General features: G+C 42.8%; 1 protein-coding gene across 1 annotated transcript in view; it reads right to left on the bottom strand.

The window, feature by feature from the left end:
• Positions 1–23,210, bottom strand: part of ANTXR2 (ANTXR cell adhesion molecule 2) — a 158,646-nt gene that overhangs the window by 59,635 nt on the left and 75,801 nt on the right. Inside the window, exons 11-15 of the mRNA XM_015832362.1 lie at positions 21,311–21,389; positions 14,746–14,841; positions 10,445–10,489; positions 4,158–4,250; positions 220–387 (exon numbers count right to left, since the gene is read on the bottom strand). Of these exons, the coding sequence (XP_015687848.1) occupies positions 220–387; positions 4,158–4,250; positions 10,445–10,489; positions 14,746–14,841; positions 21,311–21,389 (481 nt within the window). The remainder of the gene's footprint in view (positions 1–219; positions 388–4,157; positions 4,251–10,444; positions 10,490–14,745; positions 14,842–21,310; positions 21,390–23,210) is intronic.

Below are 23,210 nucleotides of genomic sequence, written 5' to 3' on the forward strand. Positions count from 1 at the left end.
GAAGGAAGGAAGGAAGGAAGGAAGGAAGGAAGGAAGGAAGGAAGGAAGGAAGGAAGGAAGAGGGAGGGAGGGAGGGAGGGAGGGAGGGAGGAAGGAAAGAAAGAAAGAAAGAAAGAAGAGGGAGGGAGGGAGGGAGGGAGGGAAGGAAGGAAGGAAGGAAGGAAGAAAGAAAGAAAGAAAGCAAACATGATATTCAATGATAAAGGATTTATCAAGTACCTTGATAGGAGTGTACCATTTTTCCTGGGAGGGCATTGAGGTAGCCTTTGATTTCGGTGCTCTAGGTAGAACCGGCTCATCTAGTTCCTCAGGGAGTTTCACCACTGCATTCTTCGCTTTCTCTAGCCGGGCTCCTTCCTCAGTTGACCCTTTGTCACCCCAACGGACCTAAAGAAAGCAAGACTCCGTATCAGACTGGCCGTGCACTTCAACACAAGAAGCTTGCTCTTCTTGTCATTCGGAATCCACGTGCCAATAAAGGGGAATACTTGTAACTCAGGGCTGAACTGAGGGGTCCTTGGTGCTCTCTGAGCTTGGTTGTTTTCTTGCAGACATTTCATTACCGAACTAGGTAACATCATCCATGCTAGTAGGGAGTGGGGTTTGCTCTCCGTTTATAGTGTAGTGGCTTGCTCTGTCAGTGTTGGTGGGAGTAGCCTTGGCTGGGCTGTTTACTGTTAGCTTTTTGACAGTCCCTCAATTGAGATATTATTTACTCCTTGATTGTTGGTCTGATGTTAATCTTGGGAACTAATCTATGCTCATCTGGGCGCTGATCAAGAAATAATAATAATAATAATAATAATAATAATAATAATAATAATAATAATAATAATAATAATAATAGCAGTAGTAGTAGTAGTAGTAGTAGTAGTAGTAGTAGTAATACCCTCTTTCATTCTATAAAATTTGGTGTATTAATATGTTATAGAGAAATAATGTAATTTTTTCTTTGTGAAGAGAAGGTGGTCGGCTAGTACCCCCAAACTGCATCCGAAGGTTGAGGAAAAGAAGGTGGAATGTGTAGGATAGTTGGAAGAGAAAGAGGAGAGAGGTGTGGGTAGGAGGGGAGGAAAGGAAGAGGGAAGTAGGTAGGAAGGGTGAAAGAGAGGGTGGATGCGGAGGGGGGGGACTGCCGATCACCTCTGAAAATATGATATTCAATAGGGTTTTTTTCTTTTCTTTTTAATGATGTGCACCATATTTGTATTAAGAATTTGTTTATTTGAAAATTAATAAAAATTTGTAAAATGAAGAAATAATAATAATAATAATAATAATAATAATAATAATAATAATAATAATAATAATAGTTGTAGTAGTAGTAGTAGTAGTAGTAGTAGTAGTAGTAATACCCTCTTTCATTCCTCTTTGAGCTCCCCCACCATCCTTCTCAGTATATTGGAATTGTAAAATCCCAAACTCCAAAGAAGGAAGAAGCAATTCACAAAGAAATGAGAGCGTCAGGGTTATTTGGGGTTTCAACCATCCTTTCATGATCCTCATCCTTTCATGATCCTCATCCTTTCATGATCCTCATCCTTTCATGATCCTCATCCTTTCATGATCCTCATGAAAGGATGGATCACTATCCTCATACTATCATGCCTAGCTGAAGCTGAAGCTAAGAGCTAAGAGCTTGCCTATCTCTGCCTGCTACATGAACTTAAAAAGTATTGAATCATTTCAAAAGTATTCCAGCTGCGTTTCAAGTACAAATATCACCCTTATAACATCACTTGGCTGGCACACAGTGAGAATACACATACAGTGCTATATATATATTTTCTTCCAAAAATAACTAAAATTGACTTGAAAAGCCTTATTGTCTCTTTGGCATTCCATTACTTGAAACAAGCTTCTGTTATTTGGGGCCCTAATGAAATGATGGAATCAGTTCTTCCTAAGCTATGAAAAGAGAGCCAAAATTGTTCTATTTATTGGGGGAGGGAACCTACAAGGGCATCCTTATAGTCCAATTCTCATTTTGAAAAAAAGTCAATGGGCCAAACTGACATCAAAGCTTATCAAGATCTTACCCAATCCGGTTAAGAGCTGATTTCTGTAGGAACATAGGAAGAATGACTTCTAATCTTTTATACAGTAGTGGCCAAAATTGTGGAAACCTTTTGGGAAAAGTGTATTTTTTGAGGTTTGATGGCTAATAACACCCCTTTGTTTTTGGAGTAGTACCATAAAATTATATATCAATGGAAAGATAATTTAATCAAGAATGTAATGCAACAAAGTTTGTTCAATTATCTGTACTGTATTCTATGAAAAGCTATAGCCAAATAACCAGAAAAAGGCAGCACAACTTGCTTAGGTTGATATCAGGCAGCTTTCCTTCATCTGATGGTAGCCAATGAGCAGGAGTGTTTAGAGAGCCAATCGGGTGTCATCTTGTTTTGGCAATGAGCCAATTAGATCACAGTAGGGTTCAGTGATTGATGTCCTGTATTGAAGCTGAGAGTAGGACATTGGTCAGTGTGTTAGGTGATCGCTATCAAGTTGGTTGGGTTTTTTTGTGTTCTTTCATTTAGTGAGCTTGTAAAACGGAATAAAATTAAAGTAATGGTGCAAAGAGTTGACTGGTTGCCCAGAAAGCGATGCAAAATACTATTATTAAGTGAACAAGGCTACAGTTATGAAGAAATTAGAAGAAAAATGGGTGGAAACTTAACCAAAGGTGGCATTTCTACTGTACACTTTTTCCAAAAGGTTTCCACAATTTTGGCCACTACTGGAGATACCATTCAGTGCTAAGAAAAGCTGGAATAACCTAAAGTTCATCCAGTCGCTGTATCCAGTTTCTACAAATGACCAATCACATGCCTCAATGAAATCAATGAACGATGCACAAAAGCAATAACTCAACGATAATCCACAGCAACTCATATTTGAAAATGCATAACTCTGATTGCGTAGCTTAGTTCTCTCTCAGAACTTAACTTTTTTAAAGTTAAACATAAAATTTACACCTGCAAGCATATTGCTAATGCACTGTGTGGAGAAATGCTGTCTTTTCTGTGTTCTTTTATACATCAACCAATACCACTCATTGAGTAGCCTAGTGATGAAGATGCTCGCCTCCCAGAATTTACCCAGTTCAATCCTGGGTAAATTCTCTCTTGGGGCACAAAGAAAAAAATATTTGCTCTGAACTCCATGTAGGTGTCAGGAAGGGCATCCGGCCAGTAAATGCTCAGCTCCATCCAGTCGCGCCGACTCTACCCTGAATTAAGTGATTACAGGGCCATAAAAAGGGAGTTATTAGTTTATGGAAAAGAAGAACATTGATCTCTTCATCCACTTTTCTTCAAACTATATCTTCTGACCCTCAAATCTCCCCTTTCCGATTCTGAAATGAAACTTCTACAAGAAGAAGCAGTGCTGAAGGCAATCTCATCTTAGAACAGAGGTGGGGAACTATGGCCCCTTTATGACTGGTGGACTTCAACTCCCAGAATTCCTGAGCCAGAATTCTGGGAGTTGAAGTCCACCAGTCATAAAAGGGCCACAGTTCCCCACCTCTGTCTTAGAACAATAAAAAAAATAACGTCAGCAATTGTTATTTATTCATACTGTTAGAATAATCTGAGCACAGCAAGCATAGAGTTGCTGTAGAGAGAAGGTAAGGACTGATTCTCACATCAGTGGAAAAAATAATAATAAAAAAACAGAACACTGGACCACCCAGTGGATCTAATGGGGTCATCGTACTTTGCAGGCCTTGCTATAATTGCTATTCCACCTCAATTCCTGGAGGAGAACCCAAAGTCACAGCTGCTTTCTAGCAAAAGTACTCAAGGCAGTGTACTTCATAATCATAAAACCATATCATTAATCAATAATACAACAGCCCCAAAGAGGTTGCTTCATCTCTTGACATTTTACGTTCTTCCGAGCCCATCAGATTCCGTGGAAGCTGCACAATGTTTTGCAATAATTACCAATGCAACCTAACAATTCATAAGGTTCAGCTGCTGCCCCAACAAAGTAGAAGCCCAGTTGCTCTGGCTTAGCTTCACGTCCAGCAACACAGCACCATGGTAGCTGTCAGCAACTCCCTTCCAAAATATGACGCTGTCTCCCTCCCTTCAACTCATACGAGATATTACATGTCCTACTGCAGTGCTCAATTCCACGCTACTGACCTCCATCCTTTTAATGCCACCAACTCCTCGTCCGCCATAGTAGGAAGCATCCACTGTCGGCCATTTTTTGGAAGGCAACGGATCTTCTTCCTCCTGAAAAAAATCCAAGAACATTTTTTGGGGGGAGTGGGAATAAATTTAGATTTTTGAAAAAGAAAATTCCTCATATATATATCTAAAACCAGCTTCCTCGCAGGCAACTTTTTCCTAAAGGTGATGTGAGACCAAACGGCGAGAAGACAAGGAAAACAGAAGTAGTCCTTGACTTACAGCCATAATTGAGCCCAAGACTTTAAGTTGCTAAGCGAGAAAATTGATTGAGTGAGTTTTTGCCCCATTTTGTGACTTTTCTTGCCACAGTTGTTAAGTGAATCACTGCAGCTGTTAAATGAATAACATGGTTGTTAAATGAATCTGGCTTCCCCACTGACGTTGCTTGCCAGAAGGTCGTAAAAGATGATCACGTGACCCCAGGACAATGCAGGGGTCATAAATATGAACCAGTGGTCAAGCATCCAAATGTAAATCACATGACCATGGGGATGCTGCAATGGTCATAAGTGTGAAAAAAATGGATCATTTTTTTTCAGTGCCATTGTAACTGCGGATGGCACTAAATCAGGGGTGTCAAACTGCCGGCCCGCGGGCCGGTTTCATCATACCGGAGCCGCGCCCACCCCATTGCCGGCAATGGGGAAAAAGCTCCGATACGTTACATGACGTCGCGAGTTTGACATGTCTGCACTAAATGAACTTGTCATGCCTCCGTCTGAGCCTGAATCTGTGGAGGAAAATGAACTGGAATGGGACCCTATGGAGGTCGAGGGAGAAGGGTCTGTGGCTTCAGAGGAATGTGGGGAAGAGCAGGCCGAGGCAGGCCAGGGCCCTTCAGGAGTGGGACAGGAGGAACAGGAGAGACAGAGTTCAGGCGATGAGCAAAGGCCATCCCCACCTGATCCTAGAGCACGGAGAGTGGAGAGAAGGAGGGAACAACGCAGGCAGGCTCAACTACTCGGGAGGAGAGCGTCCCACCCCTCTCCACAAGGCACACCTGGAGACTGAGATTTAAGGAGATGCTGTGGGGAGGGGGCACTTGTCGGGAACAAATGCTGATTCCTTGGAGTGTTGTGTATTGTTGCTGATCTTCTGTTCTGTGACTTCTGTTTGGAAACCTGGAAACTCGGACTATTGGACTGACTGACCACGTTACTTGAATGTTTGAAGATCTCAGATTGTATTTCGGATTCTCTCTTTTGAAAACTGCTCAGGCAAGCTAGGATTCCAACAGACTCCTTAAGTTTATGTTTTCTTCCTTGTTATCTTTATGGCCTTGAGTACTTTCTTATGCTAATCAGACTGTATTTGAACCTACTTTCAGCCAGAGTTGACTGAAAGGGTGTGTGTGTGTGTGTGTTCTTTTGTTGGAGGCTTGCCAGCAAAAGTGGGAGCATTTGGGGAAAATTTGGAGCAATAAAAGAACTGTTTGAATTGCCAGCTGACTGCATTGCCTCTGTGCAGTGCCCTGGGTCATCACAGAACTGTTGTAAGTAGAGGACTACTTGCATTAAGGACAATAAGCTATACCTCTGACATAAAATATAAATGTCAAATTAATGCTTGTTGAGGAACTTCTTACATACCACACATATATTTTGAATGGCATAAAATATTAGTTCTACTGCAAGCTAAAAACAGGATAAAACCTGTTGCTTGATTATTTTATTTCGATTTTTTTTTCATGATAAGAGGTTTTGGAATTAAACCATTCCCCCCAAACTAATTGAACAAAATTGTCAACATATTTAACACAGCTTAAATATAGCCATTAACAAACTTTCACGATTTAAAACCCTTCCATCAAACAAAGGCATAAAAATCTACAGCAGATACAGCAGAATCGGTGTCAGAAGCTAAATGAGTTATGGACCAACAAAGTTTCCACAATCTGCTACCCTTCTAATTTGAGGGACTTAACTTCCAAAATTCACAGTCCATATGGCCATTCTTGCTAGGAACTTGGGGGTTTGCAGTCCAACGTATCAAGAGTGCATCGGGTTATAAAAAGCTTATTTGAAATGCTCTCGTGAACCTTCTGAATATTGAATTTATTTATTTTTTAAGAAAAAAAAACTGGTAAAGACTCCTTCGGATTGAGCTGAAGGACTGGTGACTACACAGACGTTATCTCTGTAGTTTTCTCATCAATCGCTGAAAGCGGTTTGCTAATGCCTTCTTCCTAGAACGGGTAGGCAATCTTGGCTCTTTTATGACTCGTGGACTTCAACTCCCAGAATTCCTGAACCAGCCATGCTGGCTCAGGAATTCTGGGAGTTGAAGTCCACGAGTCATAAAAGAGCCAAGGTTGCCTACCCCTGTCCTAGAATGTGAAATTTCTCTATTCAAAAAAGAAGGGTAGTTTGTCTGCCTCAACTAATGCCCATTTCATAATTAAAGACGTGCCTTGTAATTCACCGAGAATGCATTAGATGACACCAGACAGGCATCCACAGACCCAGTTCCCCCTTTTGTCAAAATGATGAATGCAAGATCTTGCAACACAAGCTCCACCTCTTGGGGCATTTGTGTGATGTACAATGCATGCACAACAGAGGGAAGGCTTGCATTATAAGGGTGCGACACTGCCTCCATCAAGCTGACCTTCTGTATTTATTTATTTGTGTCCTGCCTTTATTATTTTTACAAGTAACTCAAGGTGGCAAACATATCCAACGCACCTGCCTCTTCGTATTTTCCCCCAAACAACAACTCTTTGAGGTTGGTTGGGATGAGAGAGAGAGATTGGCTCAAAGTCACCCCGTTGGCTTTCATGGCTAAGGTAGGACTAGAACTCACCATCTCCTGGTGATTGGCCCAAAGTAACCCAGTTGGCTTTCATGGTTAAGGTGGGACTAGAACTTATCATCTCCTGGTGATTGGCCCAAAGTAACCCAGTTGGCTTTCATGGCTAAGGAGGGACTAGAACTCATCTCCTGGTGATTGGCCCAAAGTAACCTAGTTGGCTTTCATAGCTGAGGTGGGACTAGAACTCATCATCTCCTGGTGATTGGCCCAAAGTAACCCAGTTGGCTTTCATGGCTATGGTGGGACTAGAACTCACCATCTCCTAGTGATTGGCCCAAAGTAACCCAGTTGGCTTTCATGGCTAAGGTGGGACTAGAACTCATCATCTCCTGGTGATTGGCCCAAAGTAACCCAGTTGGCTTTCATGGCTAAAGAGGGACCAGAATTCACCATTTCCTGGTGACTGGCCCAAAATCAGCCAGCCAGCTTTCATGTTTAAGGTTGGACCAGAATTCACCATCTTCTGGTGACTGGCCCAAAATCAACCAGCCAGCTGTCATGTCTAAGGTTGGACTTGAATTCACAGTCACCTGGTGATTGGCCCAAAATCAACCAACCAGCCTTCATGCCTAAGAGGAGACAAGAACTCAATGACCCTTGGTTTCTACCTTAATGGCTTAACATGACAGATAAAATAACAGATGACAACTGATCCCCAAGTTGGTGTATAAATGTTAAGGGTTATTATATCCAGCTTCGGGTTACTTCTGCTGATGCCTATGTGAGCAGTCCCTGCTTCAGGAGATCCTTTGAAAGGGAGCCTCTTCCCAAGAGAACATGTCCTCCACTCCCACCATGTTAAAAAACTGCAGAGCCTTAAACAGTGGGGGAACTTTTTTTTTTTTTTGAAAAAGGTGAATGACACAAAATCCCAAGCGTTTCAGCAAAAGGCCATGAATCCAGAACCGACGGCAATTTTGGTTTAGTAGCTGCACTGGTTACAGAATGGGCAGCATATTGTAGGCACTGTGTTAGAGGTCACCCAGTTGGCTTTCATGGCTAAGGTGGGATCAGAACTCACCACCTCCTGGTGATCGGCCCAAAGTCACCCAGTTGGCTTTCCTGGCTAAGGTGGGACTAGAACTCACCATCTCCCGTCTTCTAGCCTGGTGCCTTAACCACTAGACCAGGGGTAGGCAACCTTGGCTCTTTTATGACTCGTGGACTTCAACTCCCAGAATTCCTGAGCCAGCACAGCTGGCTCAGGAATTCTGGGAGTTGAAGTCCACGAGTCATAAAAGAGCCAAGGTTGCCTACCCCTGCACTAGACCAAACTGGCCCTCCTCTCCCCCCACTGACACCATGGGAGAGAAACATTTTTTTCCGAAGTAATATAGATATGGGGCGGCAGACAAATTTAACAAATAATAATAAATAAATACTTCTTAGCAAGGTATCTAAAATGAAAGCTTCTCCGTGTCCTAAAAAATACAATATCTACTACCATGGATAGATGTATCTACTGTCTATTCTTCTCATCCAGCCTTTCAAGATGCAATCCTAGCAAAATATACTGCATATTTCAGCTGATGCAACTCTTTTTCCTAATGAACAGAAAGCATGCATCGCTGAGTCAGTTCTTATCTTGGGGTCCTATTTGGTCTCTGAGCTTGGTGGTTTTCTTGCAAGTCTTTCATTACCAGACTAAATAACATCATCAGCACTGATGATGTTACCTAGTTAGGGTAATAAAATGCCTGCAAGAAAGCCACCAAGCTCAGAGAGCACCCAAGACCCCACAATTCAGTCCTGAACTACAAATATTCTTTCCTATCGATTCAAATCTGGGCATGCTGGGGTGGACAAATTGCAATCCACTAGTCACTCCTGTCTCCTCTGGGATGGCCAGCAAGAGGCGGTGTGGGAAGACCTGTTAATCTTCTCCTTGCTTGAAATGAAGGGCTCCTAGCAAGCCAACATCTTTTCCAATCTTCCCTGCCAGCTGATTTAGAGAGAAAATGTACTGAGGAAAAGAACTGGGGTGTGTATTCAAACACACCCCATTGCAGCCTTGCCCCAAAGGGGTTGGCACTACAGGTCCCATTTTCTTCTGCCACTATGGCCAAGTCGTCTTTCTATGAATGTAGCTGCAGTATCAACACATCTGGAAAATACCACAGGTTTACATGCTTAGCCAACTTCGGCTGATAGCCGTTATCATTTTCCCTAAAGAAATACAGAGGATTCTCTGCATTTCCAAGGAAGAAGGGATTATCACAATTCTGGAATGATCACACTGAACTTAAGGCTGCACTGCAAGTACGTCCTAACACCCCTTTTAGGACCTCTGAATGTACAAAGCCAAAATAAAAAGTGCAAAACTAACGGGGGGGTTATCAAGTAGAACACCGAAGCAAAAATACAGATGTGCAAGGCGCTTAATACAGCCGGATCGGAAGATTATTACCACTTTGTTGGAGTGAGTAAAGATATTCTGTGAATTATACTTGCTGGCATCCTCAGCCACAGAACGCATAAACTGAGCATCTTGGTTACGTGCAAGGAAAATCAATTTGCAGTGGAATGTATTTTGAAGTGCTTATTACAATCCAATTCTTGTTGAGTTGCCACATAGCAACACTTTTACTTGTGCACTTTGGGGGATAACCAATCTAGCTAACATAGTGTACCCTATAAAAAGGGAATGCCGTGCTTTAACAGACTAACTCCCCCCCCTTTTCTTTATGGCTAACCCGTTTGGATATCCAGCTAAAGTTGATGGATGTGATCACACAATTTTATGAACAATCCCAAAGAGAGTGGCTTCAATATGGCTAAAGAGGCCATGCTTCCATTTCATGAGGAAAAAAAATTCCCCAAAAGATCCTGTATTGATACGAGACGTCTACTCTTTATCAAAGGATTCCACACATGTGTGTTTGGATCCACAACTGCCTAACGCAGTGTTTCTCAACTTTGACAATTTTAAGGCATGTGGACTTCAACTCCCAGAATTCCACAGCCAGCGTTGCTGGCTGTGGAATTCTGGGAGTTGAAGTCCACATGCCTTAAAATTGTCAAAGTTGAGAAACACTGGGCCCTAACCCAGTAAAAAACATGGCTGAAATGTGTTAACATGAACTCCTGACATGTTCTCTTATGGCAGATATATACATTATGGGGAACAGCAGGCTCACTTAATACTCTGTCCCGGGAATGAGGAAAAAATAAATAAATAAAAATGGTTATTTGAAGACAATTGACTCATTTCTGCTTCTTTCTCCTCCTGGTGCCCCCATCCTACACACCTTCAAATTCACCATTTATTTATATCGCCAACTATTGCAGGCTGGGAAAAGCAGAGGGATCCTTCATGAGGCAAATGAATCAGATCGTGTCAACCTTAAATTGTATTTCTAAGTCACTGGCAACATGGTGACCTACTTTTGTAAACAGCAAGCCATCGGAGCAGTTTGGAAGCTTACCTCTATTGGAACTGAAGGCTGTAGCCGAGGAGGATCCTTAATAACCTATGGATGAAGGGACAAATTAGATGATAAAGGAGAGAAGGGCAAATATTCATTAAAACCAGGGGTCTTCAAACTCGGCCCTTTTATGACTCGTGGACTTCAACTCCCAGAATTCCTCAGCCAGCGTGTCTGGCTAAGGAATTCTGGGAGTTGAAGTCCACGAGTCATAAAAGGGCGAGTTTGAAGACCCCTGGCCTACAGTCCTTAGATCAGTGGTGGTGAACCTATGGCACGGGTGCCAGAGGCGGCACTCAGAGCCCTCTCTGTGGGCATGCGTGCCGTCGCCCCAGTCCTAGGCCTTCAGCTGGGTTTTATAAAACCTTTTCGCTTTAGGGCTCCGCCACCGTGTACAAAAAAAAAAAGGTCCAATCAATCAGTCAATTTCAACTTCTCACGGGGAAAAAAAAGATCTTGCAAAGTTGGAATCGATTGATTGAACTTTTTAGTCCCACCCAGTCTGCCGTTACCACCGCAGCCACGCCCACCCAATGGGCCACACCCACCCAATGGGCCACACCCACCCGGCACCCGACAATGCACAAGTGGGTTTTGGGTTGCAGTTTGGGCACTCGGTCTCTAAAAGGTTCGCCATCACTGCCTTAGATACTTTGACCATGTGACCATGGGGATGCTGCAACGGCCATGTGAAAAATGGTTATAAGTAACTTTGTTTCAGTGCCATTGTAACTTTGAATAGTCACTAAACGAATGGCTATAAGCTGAGGACTTCCTGTAATGGCGCCCTCCAAATAATGAGATCCAATTTCCAATTGGATCCAGGCTGCATCTCTATTGATGTTAACAGTAGCAAATCTGAAGATCTTTTTTTATTGCAATGATTTTATATTCTGCGGTATGCATCTGGTTTAATTCTATATAAACTACGGTTATTAGGATTTATTTTTTTTCAGATTGGGCACAACACTTAAGGCTTAACGCTCCCCTAAGAGAAACGAAAATGGATAAGATCTCTCCCCCACCAAAGCATTTTAATTAAGTCAACTTTATTAACAGCATGGGGGCTGCCTTAAATTACTTTAAATCCATCACTTCCCTCAAAACCGGCTCAGGAAGCTCTCCTTATTTTCCAGGGGGGGCCGGAAGAGAAAGGAAGAGCGTCTGTAATTCCTTCATCCTGAGAACTTGCACATGTTAAAAGACATAATATTGCCAAGATGTCAAGTATTTCTATTTCATTCACATTTCTTAAACACCATCGCAAAGAGCCCAGGAGACTAAATCTCCATTTTGTTTACCATATGCAGAGTTTGAGTCTTCTCCAAATTTTTAGGGTTTGGTATTATTATCATTGTCAAGAACAGGCTGCTGGGTGTTTATTTAGCCAAACAAGGGGGGGGAGGAGGAAGGATTTAAGACTTCGTTTTAGAAGACAGCCGGTTTTCCTCCATAACAGATCATTAAACAGACAGATGGACAAATAGACAGATACATAAGTAGGTAGGTAGGTAGGTAGATAGAGAGATCGGTAAAGATAACTGAGTTCATTTTTTTTTTTAAATAAATGAGTGTCTTCAGGCAACTGCCCCTTGATGTGCTCATTAGCACTTCTCCAAGGCTGGAATGTGGTGGCCATTATAAAAGGTCAGCCCCAGAGCCCAAAGCCAGCTTGGTGCAGTCAGATGTTCACTAATGCTCACGAAAGAGCGAACAAACTGTCGACAGCCAACTCTTTTTCACAAAGGAGAAAACCCGCTCCGCAACTTGGCGAGCGGCCTGCCCGGACTGCAGATCAAGAGCAACAAAGATGATTAGGGGACTGGAGGCTAAAACATATAAGGAAAGGCTGCTGGAATTGGGTATGTCTAGTTTAATGAAGAGAAGGACGAGGGGGGACATGATAGCCGTGTTCCAGTATCTCAGGGGCTGCCCCAAAGAAGAGGGAGTCAAGCTATTCTCCAAGGCGCCTGAAGGCGGGACGAGAAGCAACGGATGGAAACTGATCAAGGAGAGAAGCAACCTAGAACTAAGGAGAAACTTCCTGACAGTTAGAACAATTAACCAGTGGAACAACCTGCCTCCAGAAGCAGTGAATGCTCCAACACTGGAAGTTTTTAAGAAGAGACTGGACAGCCATTTGTCTGAAATGGTGTAGGGTTCCTGCCTGAGCAGGGGGTTGGACTAGATGACCTCCAAGGTCCCTTCCAACTTTATCATTATTATTATTATCTTTCTTCAATTCACAGAGTGATCATTGTAGTTTCTTCTTAGTTAGGTGCCCTGGCAAAAGATGTCTCCTCCCACACGTAGGATTTAATCAATATATTTTAATGCATAGCAGGCCTCCAGAGAGACAGGTCCCAGCAAGAAGTGGTGAATGCTCCAACACTGGAAGTTTTTAAGAAGAGACTGGACAGCCATTTGTCCGAAATGGTGTAGGGTTCCTGCCTGAGCAGGGGGTTGGACTCGATGACCTCCAAGGTCCCTTCCAACTTTATTATTATTATTAAGTCAAAAATAAATAAATAAATAAAAATCACCAACTGGCTCCTGCCAACAATTAAAGCAGGGTGCCCCTCAATTCGTCGGACACGCTAGAGGCCAACTGGCTGCTGCCAACGAGGAAGGCTGACTGGTCAGGAATGGGGGGGCAAAGTGGAGGAAAAAGGAAAAGATCCTCCTTCGACGCAAATTTTGTTCTATTCCTGTCCTGCAATGTAGATACGGGCAGGCGCGAGCTGAACCAAAATGGCAAAAATCGGGCTTTAACTACAACGGTGCCGGTTGTGGAAAAAGAAGGCCAGCTTTATGCCATTCTATGAGGGGAAAAAATGCAGGAACCGAAGTTACAAACACAGGTAGTCCTCGAATTACTACCACAGTTGAGCCCAAAGTTTCCAGTACTAAGCAAGGCAGTTGTTAAGGGAACTCTGCCCCGTTTTTAACAACCTTGCTTGCCACGTTTGTTAAGTGAATGACTGCGGTTGTGATGTTAGTTAACACGGTTGTTAATTGAATCTGGCTTTCCCCCCCCCCCCATCCTTGACGTTTCTTGTCAAAAAGGGGATCACATGACCCCGGGACGCTGCAACCGTCATAAATACGAGTCAGTTGCCAAGCGTCTGAATTTTGATCACGTGACCGCGGGGATGCTGCGACGGTCGTTAAGTGGGAAAAACGGTCATAAGGCACTTTTTTCAGAGACTTGTGACTTTGAATGGTCACTAAATGAATAGTTGTAAATCGAGGACTACCTAAAATCAGCATATATGCCAGTGGTAGCGAACCTATGGCACGAGTGCCAGAGGCAGCACTCAGAGCCCTCTCTGTGGGCACTCACGCCGTCGCCCCAGCCTTACCTCCCCCCATGACCCCCTCCTCACCAGCAGCCCCCCCAGAGGAGAGTCGCCCCCGAGCACAGCCGGCACAAAGCAGTGCAGCCAAGGACATGGCAGCCGGGCAGCAGGGACAAGACTCCGCCCTTGTGCCCCGTCGCACGCAGATGATGCTGCGGGGTGCGGGCGGAGGGCATGGCCACCATGACACTGCTGGGTCACCTGGGCAATCTGCGGCGGGCCGTGGAGACAGTAGGTGGCCCTGCGGGCGGGTAGGGCTGGGCTGGGGGCAGAGCGGGGCAGAGGGTGGGATGGGGCAGAGCTAGAGTGGAGCAGGGGCAAGTGGGGCTGATTTTGGGGCACTCGGTCTCTAAAAGGTTCGCCATCACTGATATATGCTATCACCACAATAAAACGTGGTGCCTTATCTTGGGCCAACTGTCACTGTCTCAAAGACTACACTTTGGGATAAAATTGGGATTTTAGAACTCAGCGTTGTTTTCTCATAGCACCCTATTAAGATTAATAAGAAGCTTTTAAAGGTAAAGGGGGATTTATCCAGATATTAACGCCGGTTCCGTGTTTTTTTTTTTAAATTAGTTCAGTAGGGAATTCAAGGGAATGCTAATTAGCACAGAAGGGTGCAGGAATATAAACTCCAGAAGTCAACCAATTAAGGTCTTACTGATGAGCCAGCAGTTCAGGAAAAGCAGACCAAGGTGCCAGTTGCAATGATATTTATATTTGCATTCAGTCTGCAAGAAAAGATGCCTCAGTTCATTCCAGCTGGAGCATAACCTTCGCCAATTTGATTACGAGCAAATCAATAATACGACGTTGGCTATGCTGCTCACCCAAACTGAGGGAAGACTACAGAGCACTGTTTAAGAAAACACTTTTAAGAAATGTGGACTTCAACTCCCAGAATTCCCCAGCCAGCCAGAGAGGAAAAAGGTTACTTACCACTTTGCAACACAGAGGCCAAAACCACCACAGAGCAGCAATCCCCAGCAACAGTAACAAAATGAGGATAATTATCAGTGCCACAATGCCATTTGTCTATCAAAAAAAAAAGAGAGAGACAGAAAGATAAATAAAATTTAATTCACATTTGTGGTAATGAAAAGGCAGGGCTCTCTTTCTGAATCATGCTAAATCGGACCGAGACAATATAGGATACGGACTTCGGCGTAGCTGCAGATTCCTTTCTTGTTCTATGATGGGCTGGCTGACACGATCTATATCAGGGGTCTTCAAAGTTGGCCCTTTTATGACTTGTGAAGTCCACAAGTCATAAAAGGGCCAACTTTGAAGACCCCTGATATAGACTGCTGGGATGGAAAGCTAGCCTTATAGTTGATTTTTAAAAAATAAATAAAAAAAATTAGTCAAGGTGCTAGCCTGGAACATGGTAGGCAATAATGGCAACTTTATGACTTGTAGACTTCAACTCCCAGAATTCCTGAGCCAGCCAATAAGGAGCTGAACTCCACAAGTCGTAAAGTCGCCATAGTAGTTGCCCACCCGGCCTAGAGACTAGGACAGTGGTGGCGAACCTATGGCACGGGTGCCAGAGGCCGCACTCGGAGCCCTCTCTGTGGGCACATGCACCGTCGTCCCAGCCCCGCCTCCTCCCATGGCCCCCTCCTCACCAGCAGCCCCCCGGAGGAGAGTCGCCCCTGGGCATGGCCCACATGAAGCAGCGTAGCCAAGGACATGGTAGCTGGGCAGCAGAGACAAGACTCCACCCTTGCGCCCCGTCGCACACAGATGATGCTGCGGGGCACAGGCGGAGGGCGCGGCCGCCATGGCGCTGCTGGGCTACCTGGGTGATCTGTGGTGGGCCGTGGAGGTGGTGGGTGGCCCAGTGGGCACGGCGGAGCGGGGACAGGGGTGGGGGGGCAGGTTTTGGGCACTCGGTCTCTAAAAGGTTCGCCATCACTGGACTAGGCGACTTGCGAGTTCTAGTTCCGTCTTAGGCATGAAAGCCAGCTAGGTGACTTTGGACCAGTCTCTCTCTCTCTTGGATCAACCCACCCTGCAGGTTTGTTGTAGAGAAAATAGGAGGAGTATAAAATATATTCAGTGTCTTGAGTCCTTTATAAAAATAACAAAGGTGGGATATAAATAAATACGTAAAATAAAATCTGGTGGGGTAGATTAGCAGTAAGAAAGCACCACCAGGTTCAAAGAAAAGAAAAAGGAGATTCTTGGTTCATATATTTGTGCAGAAAAGGAACAAAGATGACTAGGGGCCTGGGTACTAAAACATACGATGAACGGTTGCAGGAATTAGGTATGGCTGGTCTAGTGAAAAGATGGAACAGGGAAGATACGATAACAGTTTTCCAATATTTGAAGGGGTGCCACAAAGAAGAGGGGGGGGTCAACCTATTTTCCAAGCACCTGAAGGCAAGACAAGAAACAATGAATGGAAACTACTCAAAGAGTCAGCCAGTCTAGAACTAAGGAGAAATTTCCTTACGGTGAGAACAATCAGTCAGTGGAACAACTTGCCCTCAGAAATTGTGGGTGCTCCTTCACTGGAGGCTTTTAAGAAGGGACTGGACAATCACATGTCTGAAATTGCATAGGGTCTCCTGCTAGAGCAGGAGGTTGGTTTAGAAGATCTCCAAGGTCCCTTCCAACCCTGATATTCTATGAGTCTATGTTTCTATCCTCTTCTTAGTTTTATTTCCTCTAAGCACCAAATGAGCAATTTAATGAATGTTAACAGCACGTGCCTCTAAATATAATAACAATAACAATAACAGGAAGGAGGAGAAGGAGAAGGAGAAGGAGAAGGAGAAGGAGAAGGAGAAGGAGAAGGAGAAGGAGAAGGAGAAGGAGAAGAAGAAGAAGAAGAAGAAGAAGAAGAAGAAGAAGAAGAAGAAGAAGAAGAAGAAGAAGAAGAAGAAGAAGAAGAAGAAGAAGAAGAAGAAGAAGAAGAAGAAGAAGACGACGACGACAACCTTGGAGGTCATCTAGTCCAACCTCCTGCTCAGGCAGGAAACCCTATGTCATTTCAGACAAAGGGCTGTCCAGTCTCTTCTTAAAAACGTCCAGTGTTGGAGCATTCACAGCTTCTGGAGGCAGGCTGTGAGTATGTGCACTATGACTCTGTAGGCCAACTTTGCATTTCAGCAGTTTTTTTAATGTTTGGGATTTCATGTTTTGCATGAAAAGCTGCGGCTTTCTCTGCCGGTAGAAGTCAGCAAATATGTTTCCTGTTTATGAAAGTGACATAAAAGCTTGGGATAGCAAATGCCTATGTAAGTTCAGCCTAAAAGCATCCTGTGGATTTCCTTTATTAAGAAGCACACACGCCTTTTCAGATTCTGAATCAGGAAACATTTTTAAGACTGACAAGAGATGGAAAAACTCGACAACTGAATTTACCCTGTATTCAGTGGTGGGATTCAAATAGGGGAACAACCGGTTCTCTGTGTGGATGCCGCTTCCGGAAGTCCGTTCTGGGCCCGGGCAACAAAAAATTAGCTACCGGTTCTGCCGTAGTGGTGCGAACCAGCTGAATCCCACCACTGCCTGTATTGCTGCAAACATATAGACATTGAATTCCAGCTGCTTAAAAATCTAAACATGTTGTTATTTTTACTGGTTGAGCAAGGGTGGTGGGTTGTTAATATTTTTTTCCCCGGCAAAAACTTTCATTAACCCAGAACTAATAAACATCACCAAAAAAGCAAAATAATGTCCATAAAATGAATTGGATCTGCATTTTTGTCAGATTGCTGCAACGCAGGCATTACCAAGAGGCTTCTGAGTATGTGTGTTTAATTTCCAATGAGAGAGACAGAGAGAGAGAGAGAGAAAGAGAAAATCCTTCTTTTGGAAGATGATCATTATGATCTAAACTTGCTTGCAATAAATCTCCTGGGGCCGTTTTCCAGAGGTGAAAGGAAAGCGCCGTTTGTTCTTTAAAGAGGCTAGAGATGCATCTCAACAGAGCCTCTCAAGGGAAGTGGGTTTAGGAGCCTTTTATGAGCTGTTGAGTGTGTTACTAGCAAATAATCCTTGTATGTAAATAACAGCAGCATGTGCCAAAGAGGTTTCCTGGGTGACCAAGGACAATTTGTCCCTTCTTGTAATGAAAACTGGAAGTCATCTTTATACATTTCTTTTCTTTCTTCCTATCCTTTCTTTTCTCTTTCTTTTCCTTTGCACTTTTTATTATTTTTATTATTTATCATAATTTCTCTACTGCTTTTCCTTTTTTTCACATTTAGGTGTGTTAGTTTTTATTACTGTAATCAAAATCCTTAATAAAAATTATATGCAAAAAAATAGAAATAATAATAGTACAATAATAGAATAACGGCAATGACGACGACGACGATGACAACAACAACAACAACAACAACAACAACAACAACAACAACAACAATAATAATAATAATAATAATAATAATAATAATAATAATAATAATAATAATAATAATAATAATGTTGGAAGGGATCTTGGAGTCCAACCCCCTGCTCAGGCAGGAAACCCTATACCATTTCAGACTAATGGCTGTCCAGTCTCTTCTTAAAAACTTCCAGTGTTGGAGCATTCACCACTTCTGGAGGCAGGTTGTTCCACTGGTTAATTGTTCTAACTGTCAGGAAGTTTCTCCTTAGTTCTAGGTTGCTTCTCTCCTTGATGAGTTTCCATCCGTTGCTTCTTGTCCTGCCTTCAGATGCTTTGGAGAATAGCTTGACTTCCTCTTCTTTGGGGCAGCCCCTGAGATACTGGAGCCCTGCTATCATGTCCCCCCTCGTCCTTCTCTTTACTATCACTCCCAGGATTCTCTCAACCATGTTTGGGCCAGAGATGGCAAAAATGGACACCTAACTCAGCATGGGGGCATACTGGCACATGCAGGAGAGGAAGGGAAGGGCAAATGATGAAATGTACATTGTACTATCACATATAAACTCCTCCCCTTATGTCTTTGCTGGCAACAGCACAAAGCAAATAGGAGATTGTGTCATGAGGTCGTAAAAAGAGGGAGTCAATCTAGTCTCCAAAACATCTGAGGGCAGGAGAAGAAGCAATGGATGGAAGCTCATCAAGGAGAGAACCAACCTAGAACTAAGGAGAAATTTCCTGACAGTGAGAACAATTAATTAGTGGAACAAGTTGCCTCCAGAAGTTGTGGGTGCTCCAACACTGGAGGCTTTTATTAAAAAGAGATTGTCTGAAATGGTATAGGGCAGTGGTACTCAACCTTTTCTCCACCACAAGATCCCCTTTAAATACCTTTTGGAGCCACGGACCATGCCATGGACCCCGAAGATGTAACTCATAAATCATTACATTTCTTCAAGCCTTCGTGGACACACACACCCCGTGATGACATCGTGGACCCCCAGGGGTCCGCGGACCACAGGTTGAGAACCACCGGTATGGGGTCTCCTGCTTGAGCAGGGGGTTGGACTAAAAGACTTCCAAGGTCCCTTCCAACTCTATTATTCTATTATGATATGCGTCATCATTCTGGTATCACAGAGACCTATGGAAGGGTTTGGCTATGAATAATGTCGGTATTATAAGGTATTATTTCTCCAGAAATAAGATCTAAGATATTTCTGGAGAGACATCATTTGAAGATTTCTTCTCCATCTAAGATAGGAGTGGAAATCTGAGCCATCTTGCCATCCCAATCTCTCTTTCGAAATGCTCTAATCTCCATCTGAATGCAAATTGCCAAAAAATAAGAGGAATGTTTTCTTGTCATTCGGAGGTAGGAAAGTCACAAAGCGTACAGCATGAGCCTACAACTGCAGATAGTCCTCAACTTACGACCACATTTGGGACCAGAATTTCCATTGCTAAGGCGGCTGTTAATTGAGTCACACCCAATTTTATGACTCTTTTTTTTTTTTGCCATGGTTGCTAAGCAAATCACTGCAGTTGTTAAGTGAGTCTGGCAGTTGTTAAGCGAATCCAGCTTCCCCCATTGACTTTGCTTGTCAAAAGCTGGCTGGGAAGGTCACAAAGGGTGAACAAATGACTGCGAGACACCGTAATCTAATTAGAAATACATGCTGGTTGCCAAGCACCCAACTGTTGATCACCTGACTGTGGAGATGCTGCAGTGGTCATAAGTGTGAGGATTGGTTATAAGTCACTTTTGTCAACATTTAACGGTCACTAAATGAATGGTTGTTAAGTTGAGGACTACCTGTACCTATAAAAGCAAAACAAATATCAGATTAACAGCAAAACCGAAAGAAAAATCCCCAAGAAATAAGAGGATACTTTTGATTCTATCCATCTTGACCAACTCTGCATCACTCATCCTTCATCCTTCATCCTTCCCCGCTCCCCAAAATACATGTTAAATGAAGTGGCCTTTGCTATTGACTCAAATAATGCCCACCTAAGATGTAAGAGGAGAACATTTCCGTGTCATGATTCCGATAGATGAGACCAGTAGAAATAAGAACTCCGAGGCAATTGCTTTCCTCAAAGAATATATTTAATATATTTAATGGCTACATAGTATCAGCAAAGGGGAAACCAAGACTGAAAGTTCCCCCCGCAGGTTACAAAGTAACAAGTTGAACTTCCCACCCCTAATTATGTCATAAATCACAATCCCCAATTAACTATTTTGACGGGCTTTCTAACAGAAGCCACAGCCCGCCAAAACTTAGGTAGCGTGACCTTGGTTCCCACAGAACAGTTATTGTTATGTCTAAACGAAAAGAATACATCTCCCTCCTCCCATTGCCGTGGCAACCGAAAATGAAATGAAGATGGCTGCAGCCAAGTTCGTTTGAAAGTTGACAGCTAGAGTAACAACTCTTAGGATACCCAAAGATGCTCTTTCATGAGGAAACTGGACTTTCTTGTTTTTCTTTGAAGACTGTGTCTGCATTTAAAAGACAAAGGCCACTCTTTGAAAGACAGCAAGGTCCACATTTTGGACAGAGAGGGCCGCTGGTTTGAAAGAGGGGTCAAAGAGGCCATCTGTGTCAAAATTGAACAGCCATCTCTCAACAGAGGGGGAGGGATCCGGTCTATCTCCAGTCTACAACACGGTCCTTTCAGCAATTCCAAGAAGGATCCACACCCACTTGCACTACTTAGGTGACCCTGAGGTAAACTTCCAAATGGCCTCAACGACTCTCTAAATAAAAGAATGCAAACCACCAGATGTCTGCAAGGAGTATAAATCCTTCCATTCCCCACCATCCAGTCAGAGTGGAAGAAGCTTCTTGGATGAGAAGCGAAAGAAAAACAACAAAGTCCAGTTCCCACATGAAAAAGCACATTTGGGAGAACTACTGTAAGTCCTGGATGACTGAGAATCTCCATAGAAATTCTTAGGATAATAATCCCTGCCATTTTTTAAAAATAAAAGTGAAAGCAAGTATGCCTGGCTTCAGATGCATCTGATGAGTATAGCCTCTTTTAAAATTAGATACTCAGATATGGATTACCTAGTTTTGTTTTAAAAAATATAGCCTCCCGGATATAAATATATTTCTTTCTGGCTCTTACGGGCTGTGTACTTACACATTCTGTCGCCGTAATGGTTAAAGAGCTGGAAATGAGCGATTGCCCTTGATTCAAACTAACGAAGACATCCATAGTTCTGAAAGAAAAGAAGAAGAAAACACAACATTTAATAGTATGCTTATATAGTGGATTGACCAGATATAGTTAAAACAGAGAATGTGACATTTGAGCCAATGGTGTTCACTGGTTTGCTAAACAGCTCAAAGCAAAAATTCAGAATTAAACTACAGGCAGTCCTCGACTTACAGCCACAATTGAACACAACATGTTTATTGCTAAGAGAGACAGTTGTTAAGTGAATTAAGGAGGCAGATTGTTCCACTGGTTAATTTTTCTCAGTGTCAGGAAGTTTCTCCTTAGTTCTAGGTTGCTCCTCTCCTTGATTAATTTCCATCCGTTGCTTCTTGTCCTGCCTTCAGGTACTTTGGAGAATAGCTTGACTCCCTCTTCTTTGGGGCAGCCCCTGAGATATTGGAACACTGCTATCATGTCATCCTTGTCCTTCTCTTCATTAAACTAGACATACCCAATTCCAGCAACTGTTCTTTATATGTTTTAGCCTCCAGACCCCTAATCATCTTTGTTGCTCTTCTCTGCCCTCTTTTCTAGAGTCTCAACATTGTTTAACATTGTGGCGACCAAAACTGGATGCACCATTCCAAGCGTGGTCTTACCAGGGCATTATAAAGTGAGTTGAGTGGATATAGATACATATTCTTGGTCCCTATTCAAGAGACCCAGTATCAACGCTTTGTACTGGATCTGGAAACAGACTGTAGACCAAGTTACAGTTAAGAAATATTCAGTGGTAGAAAGGCAGTACCAGCAACTCATCCTCCTAGCCAATGGCCCAATGAGACCCAAAACCCTGGACTCAACTTAACTTACAAAAGACTTATGTGGCCAATATTGGTATCAACAGAAAACCATAACCACGAATCCTAGCTCAACTGTCCTCCCAGGAGCATAGAAGTAGTAAAAATAACTATCTGAAAAAAAAGATTCGAGTGGTCAATCCAACTGTCAGTTCTTGAGATGTGAAGAATTACATGGATTCACTCATGTCCATAAAAATGTCAGGACTGGCAATAAACACACTAATTACCACGCCAACAACATAGAAATAGCATAAAGGCCCCTAATTAGGACTTGGTGGGGCTTTCTACAAAAGAGAAATTAGGCAGCAGAGAAACATAAATAGGAAAGTGGTTTCTTCTTTCTTCAAATAACTTTGGGAAAACCCAAACACATGTTAAGGATTAGAGATCAGCTGCTCCTGGTCTGAATTAGAACAGCCTCAGCAAGTTTCCTTATATGCTTATCTTTCAGCTGGAAGAGTCAGATTTTCACAGATGTTTGTGGATTTACGGTCCCAGGAGCATTTTATTTATTTATTTTTATTTTTATTTTTTTTATATAAAAGTTTTTATTGGGTTTTATGGGGTTAGGGAAGGGATCACACCCATCAGATATGGTAGTAAGTACTTGGCCTTTGTTTACATTTCCAGCAATTATTTGAAGTATTTTTAAACATTTTGGCTAATCTTACTGGTGTCATAGGCCATCTACTGTATAAAACATTTTATACAAATTTTCTTTATATGAAACTGCTTTCGTCAATTTAATATTTCTATCCCCTAATTTTTGCCACTCTTCCAAATCAATAGAATATCCAAAGTTTTTTGCCCCTGTTATCATTGTTTCTTTTGCTTGTTCTTCTTCCATCTTCAAGTTTAGTAGAAATCTGTAAAGCTTCTTAATCAGGTTTTCATCTGTTTTTAATAATATTTGATCAAATTTCCGTCTGTTCTTTATAAAATGATTAAGGCTGAACCACGACCTTTCTTGAACCCGTTCTGCCAGCTGTATGACAGTTTATCTCAACTATCCTTTATGT

Source organism: Protobothrops mucrosquamatus, unplaced genomic scaffold (genome assembly GCF_001527695.2).
Source record: "Protobothrops mucrosquamatus isolate PMUCROS unplaced genomic scaffold, P.Mucros_1.0 scaffold3, whole genome shotgun sequence".
Lineage (NCBI taxonomy): Eukaryota > Metazoa > Chordata > Lepidosauria > Squamata > Viperidae > Protobothrops > Protobothrops mucrosquamatus.